The sequence below is a fragment of the Petaurus breviceps genome, unplaced genomic scaffold (genome assembly GCF_028583685.1).
Source record: "Petaurus breviceps papuanus isolate PSGF00001 unplaced genomic scaffold, PetGlider_PUasm1.0 131, whole genome shotgun sequence".
NCBI lineage: Eukaryota > Metazoa > Chordata > Mammalia > Diprotodontia > Petauridae > Petaurus > Petaurus breviceps.
Window position 1 is genome coordinate 5,543,186 of NW_027185674.1, and position 27,535 is coordinate 5,570,720.

Below are 27,535 nucleotides of genomic sequence, written 5' to 3' on the forward strand. Positions count from 1 at the left end.
CTTCCCAGGGAATGAGGGATGGCGGCACGCCGTGCACTAAAAGCTGTTTTGGTGGATCTCAGTGGCACACTTCATGTTGAAGATGCAGCTGTACCAGGAGCACAGGATGCTCTTAAAAGGCAAGCTTTCCTCCAGGTTCAGCTGACAGATACATTTGTGAGCCATTTTACCCAGGCAGCAGGTCATTAGCTAAATGGATGGTCCAAAGATGACAGACACTTCATAAGATTACCCTCCAGAAGGCGACTGCTTTGGGTTTAGCCCTAAGATGTGTGTATTATAATATTTTTAAACACTTTTCTCTAAGCTTATATGGCTTTAAATAGCAGTGTGGTCAAGGCACTACCTGTATCACTTCAGCTCTCAAAACCTCAGTTTCCTCATTTGTAAAATAACACCTCTACTATCTATCTCACGGGATTGTGAGAAGGAAACACTCTATAAACATTAAGGCATTGTGGGATGGTGTGTTTTTTAAGCACTAGCATAGTACCTTGCTCAGAGAGGGTACTTTGATTATTGTGTTTTGACTGTTTGATTTAATTAGAGTTATTTTCCCCCCTCACTTCTGCTGTGTAATGAGAAAAAACATCAACTTTCTTAAATATAGAATATCCACAGAGAAATAACAAAACTTGAAAACTGGACATTCCAATTGATAAGAAAAGCTTGTTGGAAATGAGCTTTATTTTCTTTATATTTTTAGCCTAGCTAAAATAAAATTAATAAAAAGTGATAAATTTGTTTAAATAGAGTTGAGAATAAAAAGACTGGCAGTTGTGGCTTTGGTTGCGTAAACTGAATGAGTAAGTAACCTCCAGGCAGGGGGTGACCTTATACTTTTTAATGCTTAGCTTAGGATCAGGCACAGAGTTTGGTTAATAAAAAGTTCAGCAAGTCCAAGCCAGATATTGTGAGTACATATGATTACTTTTGCCAGTCTGGAACATTTTCTTATTTTAAAAAAGTTAAATTTGAAAAATTCTTAGTGCTTAACACTGTTGGTTTTTTTGTTTTGGGGGTGGGTTTTTCTGCCTTTTTTGGAGGGGGAAGGAAGGACAATTGGGGTTAAGTGACTTGCCCAAAGTCACACAGCTAGTAAGTGTTAAGTGTCTGAGGCTGGATTTGAAGTCAGGTCTTCTTGACTCCAGGGCGGTGCTCTATTCACTTTGACACCTAGCCACCCCCCAACACTGTTATTTGTTTTTTAAGTGTAAAAGATGCTTGTGAGGTAGTCAACCAGTTCACAGATAGGTACTAAGTACTGTGAGTACAAAAAAAATATAAAAATATGGTCCTTTCCTTTGAGATTATAGCCCTATGGAGGGTTTAAGACTTGGGCATAAGGCACAGTGAGACCACTTCTGAGGCTGTCATCGGGTTCTCAATTGTCTGATGTAATAGTTTACAACCTGTGGGCCCTAGACCGATGGGCTGCAAATAGAAAGCATCCATAATAAATTGAATAGAGTGCTGTTTTGAGCTGGAAGGGACATTAGGTCATCTAGTCCAGCCTCTTCATTTTATCCATGAAGAAAGTAAGGCCCAGAAACATTAGGTGACTTGCCCAAGTGTAATGTTGTTAATGTGATTTAAGATCTTCTCTGACCATTAACAGGCTTCACCTGGAGCCCATTAAGTGAAGCTGGTTTAGGGGAGGCTTGCTTATGGAAAGACTTTCACACCTTTTTCTAATTTCTAATTAGGCACTGAGTCACCAGGTTTGTCTTGCCTTCTGGTTCTGAGAAATGTATATATACTCTGAGTCGGTATTTTGCTTTGGGGGCTCACTTATGAGAAGGATCTTGCGATTCCCTGGTCAAGTGGCCACATGTTCAGAGCTCCCTGATTGCTCAGATGTAAAGGCTCTCTCGATACAGGGGTATGTAAAATATATAGTTGATTCAGGCAATCAAAGCCCTGTCTGTTGGTCTTTATTTCTCTGCTTGTATTTTCTTTTCTCTGAAGTTTAGGGTGCTGACTTTTCCCCTGAACTAGTGAATGTAATTTAAAAAGATTGTTGATCAAACAGCTGTCTTTCCTAGTAAAGCAGATCTAAGAACCTGTGCTCGAAGCCATCCTGGGGATGCCACCGTGGCTGCTGCTACACCAGGTTACACAAGTGGTGACAAGTTACCCAAGTGGTGTTTGCACTCAGGTTGCTTAAACTTCAAGTCCATATTCTTTCCACTGTACCATACTGCCTTTCACTGTATATGTATGTGTGTGTGTGTGTGTCTACACATATCAGATAGGCATGCAAAGCATAATACATATATTTTATATATACACAAAGTGGTTTATATGTGTATGCTTACATAAATATATGTGTGTGTATACTTATATACATATATATACACAGCATTTTTCTATTTTATCTAGATTGCTGTTGGCATTAATGAAATAGAAATTCATTTCAAAGCATTGCTTGAATTCATAGCAGCTTCTTGCCATTATGTATTATGTCAGTTGATGGCTAATAATCTCTTGAGAATCTGCAAAATCTTCTAAACAGGGCTACTCATAATTTGAAGTGTTTGAGAACCACTGTTAAAGTAATATCATTTTCATTCTTTGATATAGGTCAGGAAAATAAAGTACTGTAGAAATTCAGAGGAAGGGATAGGTCAAGGTAAGCTAAGTATTAGCTTTTCCACTTTACAGATGGGGAATTGAGAACAAATAATCTCGTTCAAAACCACGAGGAGAAATAGTAGAAGAGATGAAACTTCTGATTATGGACACAGCCTCCCAATTGTGTAATGAAAACAGGTTCTTCTGATTAGCAGGCTGTTCTGCCTCTGAATAGAAAACCTTTGTTTATTTTTAAGCTAGATTTAATTTTTAGGGTTGCAGGTGAGAAGAAAAGGAAAATTATATTAATGTATTTGGCTAAATAATAACTTCTCTAAATAGGTAAGTCTTTGATCCCAGAGGTGCAGGGACCTGCAGATCATCCTGATACCAAAGACTGGCACATTTCCATTCCAAAGAGAAAAATCCTCAATAGCAGCACTGCCAGTTTTCGTTTCTATAGTAACAAATAGGCAGAGGGAAGGTGGGGGAGTAGTAAAAATAAAAGTGAAAACTCATTAAAAATGATGTGACTATTTCAGTACTTACACATGTTCATTTTTAGGATAATAGTTTTGTTGAAGTAATCAATTTTTTTGAAAGGAAAAACACCAAAGTTAATGTGTTTTGCAGAAAACCTGCCACATGGACAATTATATTTCCAAGAAAAGAGTGAATTATTTAATAAAATAAATTTGGCATGGTGTCCTTTGGGGAAATTCTCTCACTCTTTCCCCCTCCCCTCTGATTCTCTCCACTTCCAAGTTTCTCTATCTCTTCCCTACCCTCCAGCATTTTAAGTCTCTGATACGTTAAAAAGTATGTGAATTAGTTATATCTAAAAATATAATTATTTTAAAAATACATTTAAAATTTTCTTTTAACAGGAGCCAGAAAATCACTTTGATTCTCAAACTTAAAGCTATGAAAAAGCTTAGATTCTTACCGTGCTGTCTCCAGGACAGTATAGAGCATGACATCACATCACCCAAATCAAAGCATAATTTAGACATTTTAACCTCTAAAAATGGAATGATCTACCTAAGCTTTTCAGGTAGTGTAGCTTGCTAGTCTTGACTACAGATGAGATAACATGTAAAATGCTTTGTCAACCTCAAGGCCTGATACTGATGTTAGCTTTTGTTATTGTTCTGACTGCTGTTATTGCTATTGTTGTTAAGCCGGTCTCAGTGCCCAAGGAAAATTAATAGTAAATGGGGAGAAATCTCATATCCCTAAGGTTTCACAGCAAAAGTCCTGCCATAAGAAGCAGAAGCATCATGTTCCACTTCCTGCTTGTCATTAGCTTTACCACCTTGAGCAAGTCAGTTATCTACTCTGGGCCTCAGTTTCCTTACCTGAGGACCTGAGCTAGGTAACCTTCAAGGATCTTTCCTTATGCCTCTGATTCTCATTCTCTTTTCTTTCAGAAGTCACCTGTGGTGGGATTTTTTTAGTTTAATTGTCAAATTTGTTTGGTTTTTGTTTTAAAAAACACCTTAAACCCTGCAGTAAGTAAGATGCAGTCCAGATAAAGATGAGGATGCCACTGATGGATGGATGCAGCTTTCTAGGACATCATTTTCCTTGTCCTTGAAGTTGAGGGCCAAAGCAGAGAATGGGTAACTGTCTCAGCCGTGATAAAGTGAGCCTTTTGGTTCTAAAAACATGTACCTTAGGGGCTTGTTGTATGAAAAACTGAATGCTTATTATTACAGAAACCCCGTTCTGTTTGTTAAGCTGTGTTTTTGTCTTCTTTGGGAAAGTGCCCCATTAATGCCTGCATTTTCCTTTCTTTAGGTTACGTACTGCTCCCGTGGCCATTAGATTTGTGACAAATACAACCAAGGAGAGCAAGTCAGAATTGTTAGAGAGACTGAGAAAAATGAATTTTGATGTGGCCGAGCATGAGATATTCACCTCTCTGACAGCAGCTAGAAACCTAGTGCAGCAGAAGCAAGTTAGGCCTATGTTGCTGATTGATGACCAGGCACTAACGGACTTCCAAGGTATGAGAAATTTACAGATCTTTTCCTTTGTGTTTGCTATTGAAAAAAAAGATGTTGGTCCTGATTTCCCTCCAACAGTCGGCGTTACTGGTCCTTGGTCTGATCTTCCTTTATTAGCTTTCCAGGCTTATCCAATGCCTAGATTACAATCTCCTTGCCACTTCCTCTTGTCCTCTCACGTAGGACTTTAGCTCGTTTGTCTTTTCATCACTTTCAAGGCATCTCCTTTGTTTTTTAGACAGTTTTGCTTTGGATGTGGAACCTTATTTTTATATATCTTGAACCCTTGTTTCCTTTTGCATATAACACGTATGAGGCAAAATGACACCATACAGAAAGAAATGTAAAAATCAAGTCACAAAATGTGGACAGTCTTTAAAAATAATTTGAAATGGTCATATTTTTGCATAGAACATCTCTATCTTAGCAGGAAATACAGTCATGTATTTACTCTTCTGGTTTCACCAAAAGACCAGAAAATGTATTTGATTTTTATTAGACTTTTCCTTTTTTATTTTATCTGATGAAAGTTGGAAGTTTTTATTCCAGTATGGAGCTGGTATTGAAATATATTCATATAAATCCTAGATCTGGAACAAACCTTAAGATATCTCCTGGTCTGTCACTATGCCAAATTATCCTAGGTGGATAAGAATGCTGAAGATGGCCTTGCTTTATTAAGAAACTACCCTAGGAATGTGGAAAATGCCCACATATCTCTGCTCATAGGGTGTATGGATGATAGAGATAATTCATGCACAGTAATGCTAAAATTTTAATGATTATTAGGGATAATACAAATGACACTACTAAACAAGCTACCACCATAGGGATCCGTGACTTCATAAGTCTGGGTCTTCTTCCCTCGTCTTAGTAGGTGATCTTCAGCGTTGTCTGGGGTATTGAGGGAAGGCTAGAACCTCTGGTGTGAGGGCTCGCTGAGCCCTTTTCAAGGCTGCCCATTTAACTTTGGTGTCCATCCATCACCCAGCTCTCACCTGTAGCAGCCACACTCTGGGAAGACCATCTTGACAGTGAGTTAAGCCAGGTTGAGAGTAACCAACAGACCTCAAACCTGTGGTTAAGTTAGGGCGGTGTCTACCCCAAGCACGTGAAGTCTTCTGGCAGAATCGGCAGATGAGAGCAGTTGTTTCAGTGGCCATGAAGGTGACTGAAGTAGACACTATGGAGCATGTTAAGAGTGAGGTCAGACATCGAAGATGCCAAGGCCATCCACTGCATCCCAGGCCATTGCCAGTCATCTTGACTTTTGTCTTACCCCTTCAGTGACTCTGGAAGTAAGAGTGAGGCTGACAGCTTTGTGCAACCCTGCCTCACTTAATTCACACACAAGTCGACACATCACTCTGTGATGTCATTGCTCCTCTTTGAAATGCAGGACAAACAGCAACATCAATAACAGATGATCTTCATGAATTGCTGTCCCTGAAACTCAGCCAGCTGGTGATGGGCCTCTGTGAGCTTGGCCAGGATGGTCTCTGGGAAGCCGACACATCTTCCTTTGCCAGGCCTATTCTCTGAGCCTTTCCAGCTTTACTGGCATAGCTTTGGTGAGGGTCACCTCTGGGCTCGTATGAAGCAGTGTAAGAGGACTTAGTGGAAACCTAGAACTTCTGATCCGGGGGTGCCTCCTCCTCACTGCAGTCTTCCTTGGTCCCCCAGGTCTTAGTGCTCTCTCATTATTAATGTCTTTTGTTTTTTATCTTTGCATCCTTTTACTTTTTGCCCTGTATTATGCTTGTGGGGTATGTTTTATCCCCCACTGAAAAGTAAGCTCATATTTTCCAGCAGGAACTCTTTAATTTTTATATTCCCAGGGCCTTCCCTGGTGTCTTGCACATAGTGGGAAGGGGCTGAATAAATCTCTGTTGAATGCTGTGCACTCTAGTTCTTTTACCCAGTGCTTCGTGCGAAAAGTTAGTGACAAGACAGCTGCAGAGAGGCAGAACAGCCAGGATCCCAGATAATCCACACTTTGCTTATGAAACTCTGAATAATTTAACTGGCCGTTCTTGTGCAATAATTTTGCAATTCAGCCAAATCTTGCTCCTGTGCTTTAGTGAATACCAAAGATGAATAGAAATGGATGAGTTAAAAATTTTGAAAGGAAAAAAATGGTGGACGTTGCCAACCAGTTAGGTGGAATTGGTGGATTTCAAGGGCGGATCCTGCTGCCCCATGACACTCTTTCCTGTGGCTTCTTAGGCTTCCCTACAGCAAAAGAAATGTGGCCTATAGTGACGTTCTCTCCTCTTCCACATATCAGAGATTTTGTTCACAGCACCTCAACCTCCTTCCTCTGCCTCTCTATCCCTGCTCTGTAATCTCAAGATTTCATGGAAGTGAGTAAAGATCTGAATCCCCAGCCTTACAGTGAGTGAGTCAGTGATCGGAGAGGATGTTCTGAAATTCTAGTGACAAGGAAAGAACACTTTCCATAAACTCTCTCAAGAACATTCTACAAGCTAAACCCCAAGGGACCAGGGTTTTTTGTTTTGTTTTGTTTTGTTTTTGCTTTTTGGAGGGCAGTTGGGATTAAGTGACTTGCCCAAAGTCACACAGCTAGTAAGTGTGTCAAGTTTTTTGGAAGTCAAGTCTGAGGTCGGATTTGAACTCGGGGGCTGATGCTCTATTCACTGCACCACCTAGCCACCCCCCAAGGGACCAGTTTTGGTCCCTCAGGATTCACCAGTGTGAGTTTTACTCCATGGAAGCAAACCATAGAGTGACTATGGCAGAAGAGGTCACCAACAGGCAGCCAGTCTATGAGGAGCCATGGCAGAGGGACAGAGGGAAAGAAGACCTCAGAGCTCCTGCTCCAAAGCCTTATAGCATACTAAGAGAGAAAGTACATGTGTGTGAATGACTGAGTGCCTCCCCTAAAAGGAATCATCTGGAATATACACAATCAGCAAGGATTCATGATTTTCATCAGGGTGGGTCCTCTCTCCAGTGAGGTAAGACCTCTTTGCCTTCATGAATTGCCAGACTAGATTGCAGGAAGGGAAATGAGGCTAGATTGAGGACTAAGACTTTGGCATCAGTAGCAGTAGTAGTAGTAGTGATAGTAATAGTTGTAGTCAGTGGGAAAGGAGGGAGTCAGTAAGGTTTTTGAACAGAGAAAGGATATGACCAAATTCAGGTATTAGGAAGATTAATCTGACAGTATTATGCAGGTAAAATTGGAATAGATCAGATGTAGAAATCCTAAGTAGAAGGCTTGCAAAGAATGTGACACTTTGAAAACCAAAACTGTGTTTGGGCTTATGCAGAAAATTGTGTGTGCAGGCTACAGTGTACTATTGCATGTTTACTGAGAATGGGTTAGCCTTAACTATGTCAATTAGAGTCCAATTTAGCTTGCTTGTTGAATTTTTAGTTTCTCATCAGTTGATATTGATCTGGTAGCTCAGTCTTGACTGTTCTTGTTTCTTATAATCGGTAAAGTTTTTTGGAGTTAGAAATGACGTGTTTCATAGCAGCAGGTTGTTACTTCCAGCTTTGTTTTCCCGGATTCTGTGTTTCTGAAAGAGCAGGAAAGAGTTTATTGTGCTTTTTAGTCGTTTTTAAAAAATCTGCTCCCTTTTTTGCCATTAAAAAAATAACAATGAACTCTTGTGCTTCTAAAATATAGCATCAAAGGGTGGCTAGGTTGCGCAGTGAATAGAGCACCGGCCCCACAGGACCTGAGTTCAAATCCAGCTTCAGACACTTGACACACTTACTAGCCATGTGACTTTGGGCAAGTCACTTAATCCCAATTGCCCTCTAAAAAGCAAAAAAAAATTTGAAATAATAAAGTATAGCATCAGAAAATGAATGAATTAATAAATTAATAACATAGAGCATCAGGATCTGTACTTCTTAAGTCCATTTCACTTCTGGTCATTGTATGGATAAAATGGGAATTTATATATGTTTGAAACAAAGTGGTTATAAAAGGAGAAAATACAATTCATTTTTCAGTGCTAATTTCATCAATTCTTTTTTTTCCCTCCTCCCAGGAATACCAGTAAATGATCCTAATGCTGTAGTCATAGGATTGGCACCAGAACATTTTAATTATCAAGTTCTAAATCAAGCATTCCGGTGAGTCTGTAGTTTAAAAATTCTTAAACTGTTTCCTTTACAGCTTTTGTAGAAAGTCATCTCAGGAATTACTGGCCTTTTTTTTCTTTCTCCGATAACAACCTTGCATTTGTTAAGAATATTCTGGGAGTGGATAGGTGGCATAGTGAATAGAGCACTGGCCCTGGAGTCAGAAGGACCTGAGTTCAAATCCAGCCTCAGACATTTAACACTAGCTGTGTGACCTTAGGCAAGTCACTTAACCCCAATTGCTCTGCCTTCCCCCATGCCAAAAAAAAAAAAAAAGAGGAATATCCTGTATATTATTAAGTACTCATTTGTGGGGGTGGATTTCCTGTTGTCGTGAGTTCTTCAAGTCAGGCAGTGTTCCAGAGCTAGGTAGGCTAAGTTCATTCTTCAATATTTCATAGGATCCAATGAAATCACAACTTTGGGTAAAATTGACTACAGTCAAATACTTTAAGGCCTTATTTTTACCCTCCTGTGATTCTCTAGTTACTGGGCTAATTTCTTGGGATGAACAGCAACCAATTTAATGGACTGACAAGAGAGTGGACTGAATAAAGGTTTTTCCCCAAATGGAATCCACTATTAGGAAGGGATAGATATGTTTGGCTGTGCTTTAGATGAATTTCTTTGTAACCTCAGTAACTGTTGTTTGGAGCTAAGAATCCTGAGAAGTTAATTTACTTTTTGTGGGCACGAAGCTTATTCCTAGAGGCTAATGTTCTGTGTGGCATCAGAATCGTTTGGCATTTATTAAAGACTTTTATTGTATGTAGCAGTCCTTGCCACGTAGAAGACATCCAAAAGTAGTCACCCTGCCCAATGCAGGGCTTCAGGTGTGCAGTGGGTAAACACAGAGAAGACGTTTGGGCAGCGTTCCCTCTGCCCATGACATTCTGGATCCCATCTTCCTGATCCCAGACATTGGAACCTTCTGGACATAGACATGAAGATAATGATTTATGCTGCAAGTCTTTGTTGTTGTGGGGGTAGAGGAGGTTGTTTTGTTTATTTCCTACCCTTTGTGCCCCTTCTGAAAGGAAAAATGGACGATCATGTGGTTTCCCAGACCATCTGCCCAGGGTGCTGGACAGAGATTCTCATTTGATTCTCACAGCAATCCCGTGATGAAGAGCCTATAGGTACTTTCTCCTTTTATGGGTGAGGAAACTGAGGCTGAGAAAGGTTAACCAGCTTGACTATGGTCACATGCACAGCTAGACAGGGTCAGAGGTGGGATTCAAACTCAGGTTTCTCCACGTTCTGAGTCCAGGGTTGTTTCCACCACACTGAACTATCTCTTAGAGAAATATTGAACTTAGCATATAGTCTGCAGATGCTTCAGAATTAATTTTTAACCTTTTAGTATTTATTACCAACTTCGTTTTTACCTTGTCCTCACTTCATTTGGCAAGCCAAATAAAACTTTTGAATTTATTTTACACAAGTTGTAAAGAGTGCTTATGGGGAGAAATTGAACCGATTTAATAATGAAAGTCCCAGAATGGAACAGTAAATTTTTCATCTTTATCTACTGCTATTAAAAAAACCGTGTTACTAATAAGGAAAATACTTCAAAAATTATTAGTAGTCTTGCCTTTTTATAGCACTGCTGATTGTATTCATCTCATCTTTTTACTCTCCATTCGCATAAGTGTCCTCCCCTCCCAATGCCCGTATTACCCTTTGCCTGGAAAATTGGAACAGCCTGCTAGTAGCTGGACTTCCTGCCTCAAGTCCAGCAGATGTCACCACGTCACCCTCCTGATCAATAAACTCCAGTGGCTCCCTGACAACTCTGGCGAGCAAATAAAAGCCCCTGGCGAGCAGGGGTGCTTAGGAGCGTGTGCCAATTAAGCACATTGTGCATTGTAAACACTTAGGTGTTTGTTTAAAGCCCTTCACAACTTAGACCCCTTGCCAGTCCTTCTTCATGAACACTAGGGTACAGCCACACTGGCCTTTTTACTGCTCCTCAAACACAACCCTCCGCCTCCTGTCTCTGATCATCCCTTCTGTAATGCGCCTTCTCTCTCCACTCCCCTTTTAAAGTGCTTCAGAGCCCAAATCAGCTTAGCTGATTGCCCCGGCTGCTAGTGTCTCCCCTCCCCCAGTTGTCTTTTTGTGCCTACTTCATATATACTTGTCTTCCCTGGCTATGCTGTCAGCACCTCAAAGTTGGACTGCTTGATTTGTGTTTGTATTCCTGGCACCCAAAGCTTGACACACAGTAGATGTTTGATAAATGCCTGCTTATTTGCCTGATGGCTTCACTGTCCCAGACTCAGGAAAATAGGGAGTTTCCTAAGTGGTCTTTGCCCCCATTGTTCTCCTTGGTTTTTGAAGACTCCGAAGCTCACAGTGATTCTGTGAAGTGTGAAGGAGAAAGAAGGGTTGGCCTCCACGTCCTTGCCATGCTGCATCTACTCACAGTTTGTCCTTTCCCTGCTATGAGAAGGACCCTTTGCTAAAAAAGAATAGCCTGGGGTTCCTTGTTTGCTGCTTGCCTATTCTGGTCACACCTGACATTGTGTGAAGCTGGCTTTAGCCCATTCTAAATGTCCTTCTGCTGGCCCTCCTCAAGGGTTACTCTGCTTCAGCTCCTTGGGGAAGATTACCCTACCTACCATTTACTCCCAGACATCTCTAACTACACTAACCTGGGCCTTAGCACTTTATTTCTTACTTCAGAATCAGACTTAGCCCAGCTATTTTTTATTCACCTCCTTAACCACTAAATTCAAGGAGAAGGTATTGATTGAATTTAGCCTGCAACTTGGGAAGGACATCTTTAATAGGAAATGGGTGGTCGGTGTCTTAGCTGCATAGTAGCCTCATGGTAATAAAAATGTATCTTGACTTAATACTGACTTTCTAATTGCTCGGATGCTGTCTAATTAGTACACTTTCCCAACCATATTGATTTTTAGAACGCTACATTTTAAAGCATTACAGTGCACTTATAGGTCAACTCGAATTTCACAAATGCACTTAACAGCTGTGTGGAGAGTTAACAGCAAGGATTGGAGGTCTTGCCCTTCTTTGCATATTGATGTTTCCATAGAGAATATGCCTCCCAACAAATGACTGCAGTTATTTGAATTGTGTGTGGCAAATATAGACACTTGAAATGAGCTCCTGATTAGTTAAATTACTATTCAGGTTGATTATGAGAATCAGAATTAGGTGCTAAATCTCGTTGCTTTTCTGCTTTAAAAACTAGCCCTAGAGGCATGTTACCTTTGGGTATATGCTCTAGACTTATAAATTATATTAGATCTTATTTACTTATTTAGTGGGTAGGCCTCTCTCTCTGCATTTAATAAACGTGTTTGTAAATTGCTGGATATTTGTCTTAGATACTTAAATAGAATTAAGAGCAACTAATTATTCTTAAAGAATCAAGACTATAAGCTTTTAGGTAGCTGGAAGTCAGAGGAAAGGAGATGAGCCAGCTCTAAAGCAGGGATTTCATTCAATATTTGTTGCATAAACTTCCAGATACCCCCTAAAAGTCATAAAGAGTGACTCTTAATGGATTGTGAGTCCCCATGCCATCCAGCTTTTCCTATTCAATATTTCAAAAGAGAAGAGTATTTTCTTTATTTTCTTTTAAAGAAGTGAGAAGGTTTGTCTGAGCAACTCATTGTCTGGAGCCACAAAATACTTCCTTCTGAGAGAAAGAATTTAAAAAAAAATGAAAACCTGATAGCAACAAACTCCGTCTAGATCTTGGTCATTTCTGAATGAAAGTGGGTTTGTGGAGCCCCATATTCTTGATTTCATTAGGGATTGAATTTAAGGACACGGGACCATAATTCCCAGCATTATTCTCTGTTGTGTTAAGTTTATGTTTCAAAATGCTTGGTAAAGTTGACTAAAGATTGAACCTAGTTACTGAATTGGGAGTCTACCTTCTGTAATTGGAAGCTCTTCTGCATCTTAAAGATTACTAGCTGTTGGGGCGGCTTGGTGGTGCAGTGAATGGAGCACCGGCCCTGGAGTTAGGAGGACCTGAGTTCAAATCCGTCCTCAGACACTTGACACATTTACTAGCTGAGTGACTTTGGGCAAGTCACTTAACCCCAATTGCCCTGCCCTCCCCGCTCCAAGAAAAAAAATGAGCAAAAAAAAAAAGATTACTAGCTGTAAAGATGTCTCAGCTCATTCTTAATGTAGTCAGCAAGAGAAATAATAGGTAAAAAATAGATGTACAAGCTTCTCTTTAGGAAAAATCTTTTGTTAACTTTTTTGTTTTTCTTTCTTTTGTTAACTTTTTCCCCCTTTCTGTTCCTTTACACTCTCAACTCTTCATCTTCTAAGATAGTATTTTGATAAAATACAAAGTCATTCCCATGTTTGGGGATTTTTCTCCCCAGCTCCAATTTCCTGCTACATTTACCTTTCAACAGTCTTGTTAGAATCAAATTTGCAGACAAAAGCAAAATATTTGTTGCATATATCAAATTTGTTGTATATGTCATTTACATGCATCAGGTATGTAAATGAATAGGGTTTTGAACATTAGAAGAGAGACCATCCATGATAATATCTCAATAATTATATATTATATATAATTAAAATAATAAATACCTCAAATTGTAACATGTTTCTAAAATTAAAAAAAAAGTAAACTCACAAAAACAGACTGTATGAGGGGAAAAAAAAACTTAAAGGCTTTTTTTTAGAGTTGTGAAAATAGTTTATAGAAAAACACTTAAATTTTTTTTCTTAATTATAGGGGTCTTCATCATAATGTCATCAGACAGTGACTATACATTTAAATATGTGAAAATTCATTTTTGGAAATGTGCTAATTTATTAAAGTCCATTTTGAATAATTGTGGAAGCCATTCTCTGCTACCTTTCCCTGGGGATCAGGGCATAGGTAGGGAGTTAAATTGCTCTAATGTACTTCCCTGAAGAAAAGGAGAGAAAGGGAGCTGGAACAAACCCAACAATTTGGGCTACAGCTATTACTGAATCACTGAAGGAAATTCTTACTCTTTCTGTCTACACATTGAAGGCCCTGAGCTTTAGGATTTCCAGAAAACTTGGTAGCAGTATACAAATGAGAAACATTTTTTGCTTTTGCTTTTTCTAAGTGCAAAATGCCACTCAGTCTGACATAGTTTTTCCTTAATTAAAGCCCATATCATGAAAATAAAACACTTTCGAGATGGGAAATGTGTTTAACATTATAAAGAGCTTGAGCTTCTTAAGTCTCCCATCAGTTTGTGCATTTAGTAGAACTTGATATGCACATTTAAATATCATATACTAGATAGAATGGAATCAGATTTCCAGGAGATTCATTGCCCTGACTTCAACATTTGAAGTTATTTTGGTATACTATTAAGGCAACTCTTGCTTCCCCAAATTAATGTTCTAGTGAATAGATCTGACTTAGATAAAATAAATTTTGTTTGTCGTTACCTAATGGGTATCTCAGATTGTAACCAGGACTAATGTCAGAATGATTTGCACATGAAGACAAAACTGCTTGTTTTCAATTGAATGCAGATTCTCTCTTTGAATCTCTTTTTAGCTGGTCTTTATCTTCACTGAAAATTAAAATATCATCAACAGGCTTCTCACTAAAGAGTTGTATTCACTCCTGAATAATGGTAGTCTGGCAAAGATTTTTCAAAAAAAAAAAAAAAGTTTTAATCACATACTCCCATCAGCAAAAAATTTTTTTAAATGTGCATCCCCAATATATGTATATTTATTTTGAAGTACTTTAGTACTGCTGTACTGATAACTCTATAAATAATAGAACTTTAAAATAGACGTTTTGAAAGGATGAGGTAAAACTGAAATGATAATTTATCCTGAGTCTATAGCCCCTAGAGTTTATTGAGTTGAGCAATGACATAGTCAGACCTCTGCTTTGGGAAAATTACTTTGGCAGCTTTGTGAAAGACAGGTTAAAGAAGGGGTGACGTGAGGTGGAGAGACCAATTCAGTGTCTGTTGTACTAGTCTAGGTGGGAAGTGACAAGGGCTTGAACTAGGATGGGGCCTTTGTGAGTAGAGAAAGGATGAATGTGAGAAATGTAGGAGTGTCAGTGACAAGTTTTGTTAACCTGTTGGATAGGTGAAAGGAAAGTGGGGAATAGAAGGTAACTCTGAGGTTGTAAACCCGGGTAACTGAAGGGGTGGTGGTACCCTTTACCATAAGGAAGTTTGGAAGAGGGGTGGGTTTGGGGGGGAAAGGTAATGTGAGTGAGATCTGCAGTCTGTTCATTCGCTGTGTCCCACCCTAAATGAAAAGGGAGAAGGTTGGCTTCATATTCCTCCATCACTTAGCTCTTATTCCTTGGCTGTCCAAGGGAGGCAGCCATCATGTGTTCTGGAGGGGTAAGGCTGGGTATACTGGGGTAGGACAGAATTTTTCCCACTTCTTATATCTATTCCAAGAAACCAACGCCCTGGTCAAAAGGTAGGGGGTTGGAGGAGTGGAGAGCCTGCCCAGAGGAAAGTAGTGCAATGGGGGTATGTTAAAGGCTTACGATAGGTATGGTTGTGTTGGAAAAGCCCCAAGATTGACTATTGTTTAAAAAAAAGTATGATGCAACCCATCTCCCCAGCCTCTGTTTGATCACACATTCCTTAGGGTCAGGCCACTTCCACCAGTGAGCCTGCACCCTTACTTTGGGTCCCTACCCGGGCCCACAGTTTGATAGCAGTGTGATAATGGGAACATTCTTGAGTCATACTCCTTGAGAAAATGTTGCCACAAAATTATGTTTAAAAAACAGTGTGGTCCTCCCTTGATGTTTTTCAGCTTTATCTATTATGTTAGGTCAGTCTGACTGTTTGATATTTTGTGTTTGTCCCTTTGATTTTAATTAAGAGTATGCTGCTAAAAATTGTTATTTCACAATTTTAGCAATTGTCCAAATTACATATGAAGTTCAATTTGTGGTTCACACTGATGTTTTGAAACAAAATAGCCAATAACGTTTTCAGGTGAGGCATATGCTTAAAAGTAACAAAACATTTCAAGGGACGGCTAGGTGGCGCAGTGACTAGAACACCAGCCCTGGAGTCAGGAGGACATGAGTTCAAATATGGACTGCACTTGACACACTTCCTAGCCATGTGACTTTGGGCAAGTCACTTAACCCCAATTGTCCTCCCCAAAAAAAGCAAAAAACAAAACATTTGATAAACCCCAAAATCCCACTTCCACTTAACTGGGGTAATGACTCAATATTTGACAAATGCTACTAGGAAAATTGGACCAAAATCTGGCAGAAAGTAGGTATAGCCTAGCATGTCACAGCATATAACAAGATAAATTCTAAATTAATACATGACTTAGCCATAAAAGGTGATATAAGCAAATTAGGGGAGTAAGGAAGAAATTACCTTTTGGATTTATGGAGAGGGGAAAAATTCATGACCAAACAAGGGACAGAAGCCCACAGACAGTTAAAATAGGCAGTTTTGATTGTATAAAACTTAAAAGTTTCTGTACAAATAGCACATGTTAAAATTCTAATTTTAAAATTAGAAACAATTAGAAAAAAATCTTTGCAGCAAGTTTCTCTGATCCAGGATATAGAAGGAACTGATTAAAATTTATGAGACTAATTGCCATTTCTCAATAATTAAATGGTCAAAGGACATGAACAGGCAATTTTCAAAAGAAAATCTATATTAAAAATGCTCCAAATAACAAGTAATTATAGAAATGAAAATTAAAGCACGCAAAAATGTAACAGCTTTTTTCAAAGTACCAAAAAAATGGATACTGAGGGGGTGCCCACCTATTGAGAAATATCTCAAATAATAGTATGTGAATGGAATGGGATGGGATGTTATTGTGCTATAAGAAATGTTAAAATGAATAGTTTCAGTAAGAAAAACAAAGCGGGTAGAACTTTATGAACTAATATGGAATAAAGTAAGCAGAATTAGAAAAATTAATTTATGCAAGTATATAGACACACATATGTATACATATATATGTATAATATGTATATATACATGTATACATTATAAAGAAAAAACCTTTAAAAGACTTGAGAATGCTGATCAGTTCCTGAAATATCTGTGCCAGGGATGAAGCGTGGCTGCCCACCTCTTGACAGAAGCTGATGAGCTCCAAGTAGTTGAACATCGCCAGTTGGGGGATTTATTTTCTTGACTACGCATATTTGCTGTAAGAGTTCTTTCTTTTTTCTTTTTCAGTGGGAAGAGGGAAGAAGCAGGCAGATTTATTAAAGGAGGATTCTTTTTTTTTTTTTAAGTACCATACAGATACTTTTTTACAGTCTGCAAACTTGGTTCTGACAAAATTGTTAAAAGGCAGAAATGTGGCCGAAAGCTGGTGGAGGAGAGAACCCATCCATGAACAGTGAGATATACTGAGATATGCTTAGGGCGACTTGTATTGTACCAAAATGCTATATTAGAAGGAGAAGAGTTGAGAGTGTAAAGGAACAGAAAGGGGAGGGGGTTAACAAAAGAAAGACAGATTTTTCCTAAAGTGAAGCTTGTACATCTGTTCTATATCTATTATTTCTTTTGCTGACTACATAAGGATGAGCTGATTTATCTTTGCACGTGCTAATCATGAAAGATGCAGAAGAGTTTCCAATTACAGAAGCTAGGTTCAAATCTTTTTTTTTTTTTTCTTTTTGTAGGGCAGTTGGGGTTAAGTAACTTGCCCAAGGTCACACGGCTAGTTTTTGTGTTAAGTGTCTGAGGCTGTATTTGAACTCAGGTCCTCCTGACTCCAGGGCCCATGCTGTATTCACTGTGCCACCTAACCTAGGTTCAATATTTAGTCAGCTTTACTAAGCATTTTGAAACACAAACTTAACAGAGAACAGTATTGGGAAATATGGTCCCATGTCCTTAAATTTAATCCCCAAGGGCCCTAAAATCAACTCATTACTTTCCTCCCCCAAATCCACACGTTTTCCAAACTTAACCTCTTTCTGTTTAGGGTACAGTCATCCTTCTTGTGTCTGAGGTTTACACCTTGACCATCATCCTTGACATTTAACTCACTCTTCTCACTGCACATAATTTACTCAGTTGCTACCTCTCATAGTTTCTCCCTCCATAGCATTTTTTGCGTCTATCCCTTTCTTGCTACTCAAACAGCCACCATCCTGACTCAGGCCCCCCATTACCCCTCAGTCTGACAATGGCAGTATTCTCTTAATTGGTAGTCCTGCCTTATGTTATGCCTTATGTATTCTCCCTTCTAATCCACACAGCTGCTGGAATATATTTTTTTCCATTTTTCAAATGCTTTATTAACTTCTGATTTACATCATTCATTTCCACCAGATTTTGAATTACAAATTTTCTCCCCTTTTTCCCCTACCCACCGCCCCAAAACAGGAGTCCCACAGGATATCCCCTCCTCCAATCTGATCTCTCCCATATTTTCTCCCATACCCCTTTCGACTTTTCCAGTAGGGCATGGTGAATCTCTATGCCCCGGTGCCTGTATATTTTATTTCCCAATTATATGTAAAATAGTATTAATAATAGTATATATATATTTAAACATTTGATTTTAAAACTTTGAATTCCAGATTCATTCCCTTCCTCCCTTGTCACCCACCCTTACTGGGAAGATAAGCAGTTCAGTATAAGTTCTACATGTGTAGCTAATGCAAAAAGTAACATAGTAGATATATTGTAAAAGACTGAGTGTATTTCCCTCCCTCCTATCCCACCTCCCACTTGTTCTATTCTCTACTTTGATTCCATCCCTTTTCAAAAGTGGGTGCTTCCAACTTCCCTCCACCCCAGCCTGCCCTCCCTTCCATCATCCCCCTCTCATCCCCTTCCCCCCTACTCTTCTGTAGGGTGAGATTCCCTATTTAGTGTGTATGTCATTCCCTCCTCAAGCCAGATTCAGTGGGAATAAGGTTGACCCATTCCCTTTTGCCTTCCTATTCTTCCCCTCCATTGTAACCATTTTCCCTTGCCTCTTCTATATGAGATAGTTTGCCCCAATCTGTCTCTCCCCATCTCCTCTCATTATATTCCTCTCACCTCTTAATTTCATCTTTTAAGTATCATCCCTTCCTGTTAACTTGGTCCTGTGCCCTCTATCTATGTATACCTGTAAACATATATACATACATTCACATATGTATTCATATGCCCATATACCTTTATACACACACACACACATATATTTCCTTCAACAACTGAGAAAAGTTTCATCAGTTACAATTATTGTTTTTCCATGTAGGAATGTTAATAGTTCAACTTTGATAAGTTCCTTATGATTCCTTTTCCCTGTTTACCTTTTCATGCATCTCTTGCTTCTTGTATCTGAATGTCATATTTTCTATTCAACTCTGGTTTTTTCAGCAAGAATGCTTGAAAGTCCTCTATTCCACTGAATGACCATATTTTCCCCTGAAACATGATACTCAGTTTTTCTGGGTAGGTGATTCTTGGTTTTAATTCCAGGTCCTTTGACCTCCAGAATATCATATTCCAAGCCCTCTGATCCCTCAGTGTAGAAGCTGCCACATTCTGGGTTATCCTGATTGTGTTTTCACAATATTCAAATTGTTTCTTCCTGGCTGCTTGTAATATTCTCTCCTTAATCTGGGAATTCCAGAACCTGGCTATAATATTCCTAGGAGTTTTCTCGGTGGATTCTTTCAACCTCTGTTTTGCCCTCTAAAACATCAGGGCAGTTTTCTTTGAGAACTTCCTGGAGGATGATTTCTAGGTTCTTACTTTGATCATGGCTTTCAGGTAGTCCAATATTTTTTAAATGATCTCTCCTGGATCTATTTTCCAGGTCAGTGGTTTTTCCCGTGAGATATTTCACATTGCCTTCCATTCTTCCATTTGTTTGGATCTGTTTAATGGCATCTTGATTTCTCATAAAGTCATTAGCTTCCATTTGTTCCCATATAATTCTGAAGCAATGATTGTTCTCAGTGAGCTTTTGAGATTCTTTTTCCATCTGGCAAATTCAGCTTTTTAAGGCATTCTTCTCCTCATTGCCTTTTTGAGCCTCTTTTGCCATTTGAGTTAGTCTGTTTGTTAAGCTGTGATTTTCCTCAGTCAGGCTGTTGACTCTCATTTCGTAATTTTCTTGGATCATTCTCATTTCTCTTCCCAATTTTTCCTCCACTTCTCTTATCTGTTTCTTAAGGTCCTATATGGCCTGTGACAGCTCGTATTTTCCTTTGAAACTTTTGGTGCAGGAGTTCTGACTTCACTGTCTTCCTCCTGTTCCGTGCTTTGCTCCTTTTTGTCCCCAAAATTGTCTAATGTTGGAATCTTTTGTTTGCTTTGTTTCCTTTGCCTGGTCATGTCACCCCTCAGTCACTTGACCCCTGGGCTTTTTGGCACAGTAGGACTCTGCCACCAGACAGGAGAGCTTTTGTCCCAAACGCTGGGGTTTTCTCAGCTGCCAGAGTAGTATTAGGTGGGTGCCCTCTCTGAGTCCTCCACATGCTCTGGCAAGCTGGACACACACCCCAGGACCTCTACCCTAGACTGCAATCCAGATCCAAGCATGTTAAAGCAAGAGCGATTACCCCTCAGGCTGGTCACTTGGTCCCCCTACACTCTGCAGGCCAGGAGCCGAAGCTGCCACGGGGCACTGGTGTCTCAGAGGCTTCTCTCCCTGGTGGCAAAAGCTGAAGCACTCCCACTTACTGGGTCCAGACTGCCCTGACCTCTCACTTTGTCCTTCGCATCTATGTGTTGATAATTCTGGAAACGGCCTCAGCTGCTGCTGATCTGGAGTCCCTCCTGCCGGTGGCTGATCAGGCCCGCCCTGGGGCTAAAACCTCTAGCTCACGTGGGCCTGGGCTCGGCTCCCAGAGCACTGCATGGCTGATTCCTGCCGGCCTGCTCTGCTGTCTTCAGTGGGAGGTTATCTTCTCCGTGTCATTTTGTGGGTTCTGCAGCTCCAAAGTTTGTTCGGAGTCCCCTTTTACATGGGTTGGGGAAGGTGGGAGCTGGAGCAGCGGGGAGGTCGTCCTTCTACTCCACCATCTTGGCTCTGCCCCTGGAATATTTTCTTAAGGCATAGATCTGACGGTATTGCTCCCCTACACTGTAAACTCTGGTCACTTTTAGATTCAGAGCTCCCCCGATAATTTACCACCTGGCTCCATTTTCCACCATAGTGGAAGGAACTGAGGATGGGTGTTGGACCTGCATCTTCTAGTTCTGTCTTTGCCTCTGACCAGTTACAGAACAGTTCATGAACATGTCTCTTAACTTCCTTAGGCTGCTTTTTTTTTAAGTTAAGGAGTTGAACTAAGATTATCTGTATTGTATCTAAGGTTCCTTCCAGCCCTAAAATTAGTATGAGCCTATGTTTCCCCTTAGCTTTATTTTTTTTTTTTTTCGTTTTTAGGATCCTATTTTTTGTGACCTTCCTTTTCAGTTTTCACTCCTTTTTCCTTTAAATCAGGGTTTCTTCTCATGATCCAAGAACAGTTTTTACATTTTTAAATACAATAAAATGTTATTTAAAATATATTTTTAAAACCAACATGCTTAGCTTTCAGTATTGGTAGAAAAGCAGATGACCCTGCTCTAAATCCTTAGTGTGTTTGGGTTTTAAATTTCTTGTAGACAACGATGAAAAAATTTTGCTGGGTTTTTGCCATGCCATCTTCTGCTGTAGACTTTCAAACTAGGGCTGCTTTGTTCCCTTTTCTCTTTGTGTTCCAAAAGGGTTTCCAATTAGGCAGAAAATCTCAGGCTTTCTCTGGTAGATTCTTTCCAATTGCAAAAGCAACCTTAATATTGCCTTAGAAATGCTTTAAGTACTGTGATAGACATGTAGATATTTGCTTTGTATCAAAGATCTGTTCGTAAATAGCCTGGATAGGGTTTAATTTCTAATCCATTCTAACTCTGTGCTGGCTCTGTGTAAATGTATCAAAATATATACTGTAAGAAAGATTGATAAGAGCAGGAACCACTTCACTGAGAGATTTGTACATCCTGCAGTCTAGGGGGGCCCAGTTCCCATTTAGAGTAGTGTGGAGCAACCCACAGCTTCACCCCTTCCAGGGAAGGCACTGAAATACTGTCTGGGAATTAAGTATACACATCAATCAAACTTACAAGCCCTTTCCCCAGTTAATATATAATAAAATATTTACAAAGCTAAATCAAATGTTTTTAGTTTAGCTGTATAAGTGGAATGCAATTTTGAGGTCTGTTGCATAAAGAAATCCAGTTGCCTAGCAGAGGAACAAATGAATGGGAAGTGGGGGTGGGGGAAGCAGCTAGTGAAGGACTCTGGGAGGTGATTTATCCATTAGCTGTGGTTCTTTAAGGCAAGCACAGTGGCTTTGCTAGACTTTTAAACAACTGGATCGTAGAACCTCTCCTAAGAAATAAATTTCTGTTAATATCAGTGATTGAATTTGAATAGTAGGAAAGGATCTCTCTTGTACTCTGAGTCATTGGTAGTGATGTGGTGCATTGTAACTAACACTTGGTCATGGTAATAGCCCAGTTTACTTAATGAAATATTTAATCACAAAGGTCCAAATTCTGCGTCTCCCACAGGAAGGTAGTCTTGAGACCACTGACAAAAATAATTTAGCAGTTGGGTAGTTGAGTGCTTAATTACTAGAAATTGTCAAGGAAAAGATGTGATGAGTTCTTAAATGGTGAGCATACGAAATAACTTAAATGACTCAAAATAACATGAACTAGTGAAATTATACTGGTTAAAAGCTAGTTAAGAAATCAAATTCTCTTCCCGCCTTCCCCCGCCTCCCCATACACTATATGAATGTGATTGTTAAGAGGCTGCTGCTGTCACTACTATTTGGGGGTTGGGGGGACAACATCTGAGTGCACTTGATTGGTTACAGTTTTTCATCTCAGTATTGGTAGGTAGGATCTGTGATTGAGTATAGGATTTGACTGTGAAACTGGTAGGGGGCAGGGTCCTCTGTCCCCTTATGGGTCTGGGTGGAGGATTATAACTTTAAATTGCAAACTCAGCCCTAGAAAAATATACAGCTGGCATAGAATGTTACTACTATAATGTTAGCAGTTATAGGATTAAAAAACATTAAGAAGATGCAAGAAGAAATAAGGATTAAGCTTGGAATCAGAAAACAAGATTTTTTTTTTTTTTTTAGCAATCGGGGTTAAGTAACTTGATCAAGGTTACACGGCCAGTTATTTCTGGGTGTGGTGCTAAGTATCGGAGCCCAGATTTGATCCCCAGGTCATCCTGACACTGGAGCTGATGCTCTTACTCACTGAGTCACCTGGCCGCCCCAGAAAACAAGATTTTTTTAAAAGCATTTAAAAATATTTCTGAAAAAAAGAAATGCTGAATCATATAAAAGAAAAACTCAGTTCACAAGTGCTTTAGGTATTAGTCGAGGGGGTTACTAAAGCAAGAAAAATTATATTAGACTTATAAAAAGCTCATATTCCTCTTGCACATTCCACTCAGCAAAGACTGAAATTGCCCATCTTGTTAACTAAGTTAAGCTTTCTTCCTTGAGTAATCTTTTTGAGTTACAGTTCCCCCAACTCTCTTTCTTTGGTGATATAACTCAGTTGTCTGAAGCCACTGAACGCAAAAGGTTGAAGCGATCCCCAGATTAATAACCTATCATCTTTCTTTGAAGCATCCATAGCAGTCTTTTCTCTTGAAACCTTTGTGTACTCATTAATGGACAGCAGGATGTTAAACGTTAATAAGGGATTATTTCTCTAAGTTAAAAAAAATCCTTGTTTAAGGCTAATGTCCCTCTCTAGCATTATAAAACTCTTCTTAAAGTCAGTTTGCATTTTTTCCTTCTTTTTCTAGGCTATTACTGAATGGTGCTCCTCTTATAGCAATACACAAAGCCAGATATTATAAGAGGAAAGATGGCTTAGCCTTGGGACCTGGACCATTTGTTACTGGTTTGGAATATGCTACAGACACCAAAGCCATAGTTGTAGGGAAACCAGAGGGAAAATTTTTCTTGGAAGCTTTGCGTGGCATTGATTGTACACCAGAAGAAGTCATCATGATTGGAGATGTAAGTAAATGTCCCATGATTGTGCCATCACACTTAGTTAACTGGTACCATTGGCCTTATGAATATGTCAGTGATCCAAATTGTTGGCATAATTAAACTCAGGTAAAATATTCGTTGACCCAAAGTAATTTTTGTCTTATTGACAGATGGTTTTCGGAACCTAAGTTCTGAAATTTTCAAACAGTTCCAAAGAAGGTGAAGCACATATACATATATGTCTATGTGTATATATTTATTTAATATGTATTTATATGCACAACATACATTTTTTATGTTTTTTTTTTATTTTTTGTCTTTTTTGAGGGGGAAAGGCAGGGTAACTGGGGTTAAGTGACTTTCCCGTGGTCACACAGCTAGTAAGTGTTAAGTGTCTGAGGCTGGATTTGAACTGACGTCCTCTTGACTCCAGGGCTGGTGCTCTATTTACTGTGCCACCCAGCTGCCCGTATGTTGACTTTTTGCAAGTAGATGGTGTGTTGCCTGGATGACTAAATTGATTCTGTGTTATATTTCCCAGGACTGCAGAGACGACGTTGGTGGAGCTCAGAGCATTGGCATGCGAGGTATCTTGGTAAAGACTGGTATGTATCTTTTACTTCTGCCTACTCTCCTAGGCAGTACCATAGGGAAAGCCACAACAACATTAGATCCAAAAACTGCCCACCTGCAAAAATGGCAGAGGCCTCTGGAGACCTTAATTTTTCTTATACCTCTAATTAGAAGTAAGATGCACTGAAGTTCCCAGTGGACAGAAGCCTATAGGGAGAGGGCCTACATTTACCACTTAGGTTCTCCATTGAATTAGGAACTTCATTCTGATGATAAGTGTGAAATCTACATTCGATCATTTCCATACAGAATTTAGCATGTGCTTCCTGGACACCACCACTGCCGTCTTAGGTTGATTAGATTAATTCACCGTGGGGTACAGTGTTTTGTATTGTATAGTGACAGCATAATCATTCCTTTAATTCCTATACCCCACACACACACACACATACACGCCATCTCATTTGGCAGCTGGCCATTTAAACAATCTAATATATAATCTTCAGCATTCCTAATATTAGCATTTTCTTAGGTCTCTTTTTGCCTTTTAGCCTATTTATAATCAGTAAAGAAAAGTTTGGGAAAAAGGAATTCAGATGCTTGAGATCAAGGGATCACAAATGATGTGGTTTCTCAAATATATTTTTCCTCTATAGAACATAACTGACCAAAAGTCATGTGGGTAAAGAAAAAACAGGCAGTAGATAAGGACCTAGTAATTTATCTTATGTTCTGTTTTATTGAGAATTAATCAATTTAGCTGAAAGTAACCAGAAAATCTACCAAAGAATCGTCATCAAAGCAGACTGTGTTAATGTTTCCATTACTATTTATTTAGTTACATGAAATGATAAGACCGCTTAATATGACTGTTCAAATCAAAGGAGGTTTAAAATATTAAGTCCTTCAAATTCGGGTTTTTTTCCTTTTTTTTTTTTTTTTTGCAGGGTGGGGGGAAGGGCAGGGCAGTTGGGGTTAAGTGACTTGCCCAAGGTCACATGGCTAGTAAGTGTTAAGTGTCTGAGGCTGGATTTGAACTCAGATCCTCCTGACTCCAGGGCCCATGCTCTATTCACTTCACCACCTAGCCACCCCAAGTCCTTCAAATTCAGAAATAGAGTCTAAGAATTACCTACCTAGGGAAAACACATTGGCCCCAATGTGAGCAAAAGTGAGTTTTGTCCAAGACAACGTTCTGCCCATTGCATGTCCGTTCCAGAACTGCTATTCTGCCAAGGTTTGAAAAGTTTGTAGCTCATAGTTTTGCTCTGCTGTTCAGTAATCTCAGTGTGACTTACAGATTATTCTTAACAGTAGTCCTGGATCTTCTCCAAGTTCTTTCTTGCTTCCTGGGTAGGGAACTGGTAGTTGATGTCATGATTGCTCTGGTTTATTTTTTTGTTAATCCAGATTATGTGTACGTACCTTTCCAATACCAGAGCAATGGCACTCTCGCCCCCTCTGCCTCTTCTTTAACTTCATCAAAGAGGATCAAATAAAATGTCTAAATTCATGATCTTGCTATCCTTTATACATTCTTGCTTCTTGCTGTTTTATTTCTCTTTAACTTAGGAAATCCCCAGATCTAACATCTGTGCCTGGATGTTCCTATGTAGACCCAGTGACCTCGGAGGTCCCTTACAGCTCTCAATCTGTCATCCTGGGATCCCATGATCCTGTAATGGAGGATTGACTGAAAGGGCCTGAAATGACCCTATTGAATTCTTCACTGACCAGGCTCCCTAAGTGGAAGCCCAGGTTACCACCTAAGTTGAAATAAAGATTCTGTTACTTGTAGCTTTCTACAGAATAGTTCAAAGGTTAGCCAGCAGGGAAGCAAAATACTCCTAAAGGCTTGCTGTTTGAGGATTGAAGAAATTAACTGAAATGATTATGCTGTCACTATATATTACACTTGAAGAAATTAACTCCTGCACATGAAGACGTGTCAGGATTCTGAAAATAGGAGACCTCATTCATCATTTAGTTCAAACTGTACTTGAAAAAGGAATTCTGCCTACACTTTATCAACCAGGGGGTTCCCAGCCTGTGCTTGAAGACTTTGAGTGAGAGAGAACCCACTACTTCCCAAAGTAGCCTGTCCTGCTTTGGGACAGCCCTGATTATTCAGACCCTAACCTTATGGGGCGTGAACCATGAGACCTTCACAGTCTTGGTCACCCTTCTCTGGACTCCCTCCATCTTCTCATTGTCTTTCCTGAGCCAAACATAATATTCAGGTGTAGTCTGACCAGGGTGGGCTACAGCCCAACTGGGCTCTTCTTATTTCTGGATCATCTGTCTCTTAGTATAACTTCAGATTGCATTCTCTCATTCTCTCCCTCTCTTTCCCTCTCCCCTTCGGTCTCCGTCTTCCTCTCTCTTAACATCATAATGTCGATTCTAAAAAAGCAAGGAATTATGGGAAAAGGCAGGTTGGAAAGTGAAAACAAGAAGAACAAAGAAACAGAGATACGGCTCCCATTCACAGTGTTTTATATACAGTCTCTCATCCCACAGCCCTGAGAGGCAGGTGGTAAAAAATGATTCCCATTTTTACAGAGGAGGAAACAGTGAGTGTGACTTTTCTTGATCCAATTTAAAAGTATTCATTTAATGTTCATTCTTGTCTTCACAGTAAATGGAGGGGGGAGGAGAGATAGTTTTGGCTGTAGAAATTTTAAATTGCCATAAAGCAACCCAGTAGTGGTGTCATTTGGCACAGTTTGGTGGCCCTGAGAATCTGGAATGTGAGCCTTTTCTGAACTATCTCCTGGTTCCCTAAAAGCATCTGTAGGAGATGGCTACCTTCTGGTTCTCCAGTGGTGGGGGAAGGTTCTTTGATGACCCAGGTGCTCTAGGACCAGTATTAATTTAACATCCAAAGCAACTGCCTTTGTTTGCTCTGTTTACTTTCATTTCAGGGAAATACCGAGCAGCAGATGAAGAGAAAATTAACCCAGCTCCTTACTTAACCTGTGAGAGTTTCCCACATGCTGTGGACCACATCCTACAACATTTACTATAAGGAGGGCAACATAAAACAACTTTGAAATGTAACTTTTTATTTCCCAGAATGCATCTTTGAAAACTCATTGGGCCAGAATACACAGAAACAGGCTCTTATCACATTGTAACCCTTTTTTTGGTTATGCATTAATTAGAGGGAAAGGTATTGGACTTTTACCCAGTTACTAAACCTTACTAATCCCAATCCCTCTTCTTTTATTTTATAAACTTGATAAAACCTAAAGAAACAAAA

General features: G+C 39.6%; 1 protein-coding gene across 1 annotated transcript; it reads left to right on the forward strand.

Moving 5' to 3' along the window:
* The first annotated feature begins 18 nt into the window (after positions 1–18).
* HDHD2 (haloacid dehalogenase like hydrolase domain containing 2) lies at positions 19–27,535 on the forward strand. The gene is made up of 6 exons (XM_069104731.1): positions 19–119; positions 4,375–4,583; positions 8,609–8,693; positions 23,508–23,724; positions 24,242–24,305; positions 27,198–27,535. The coding sequence occupies exons 1-6, from the start codon at positions 19–21 to the stop codon at positions 27,299–27,301; spliced, it is 780 nt and encodes a 259-aa protein (XP_068960832.1). The 3' UTR covers positions 27,302–27,535.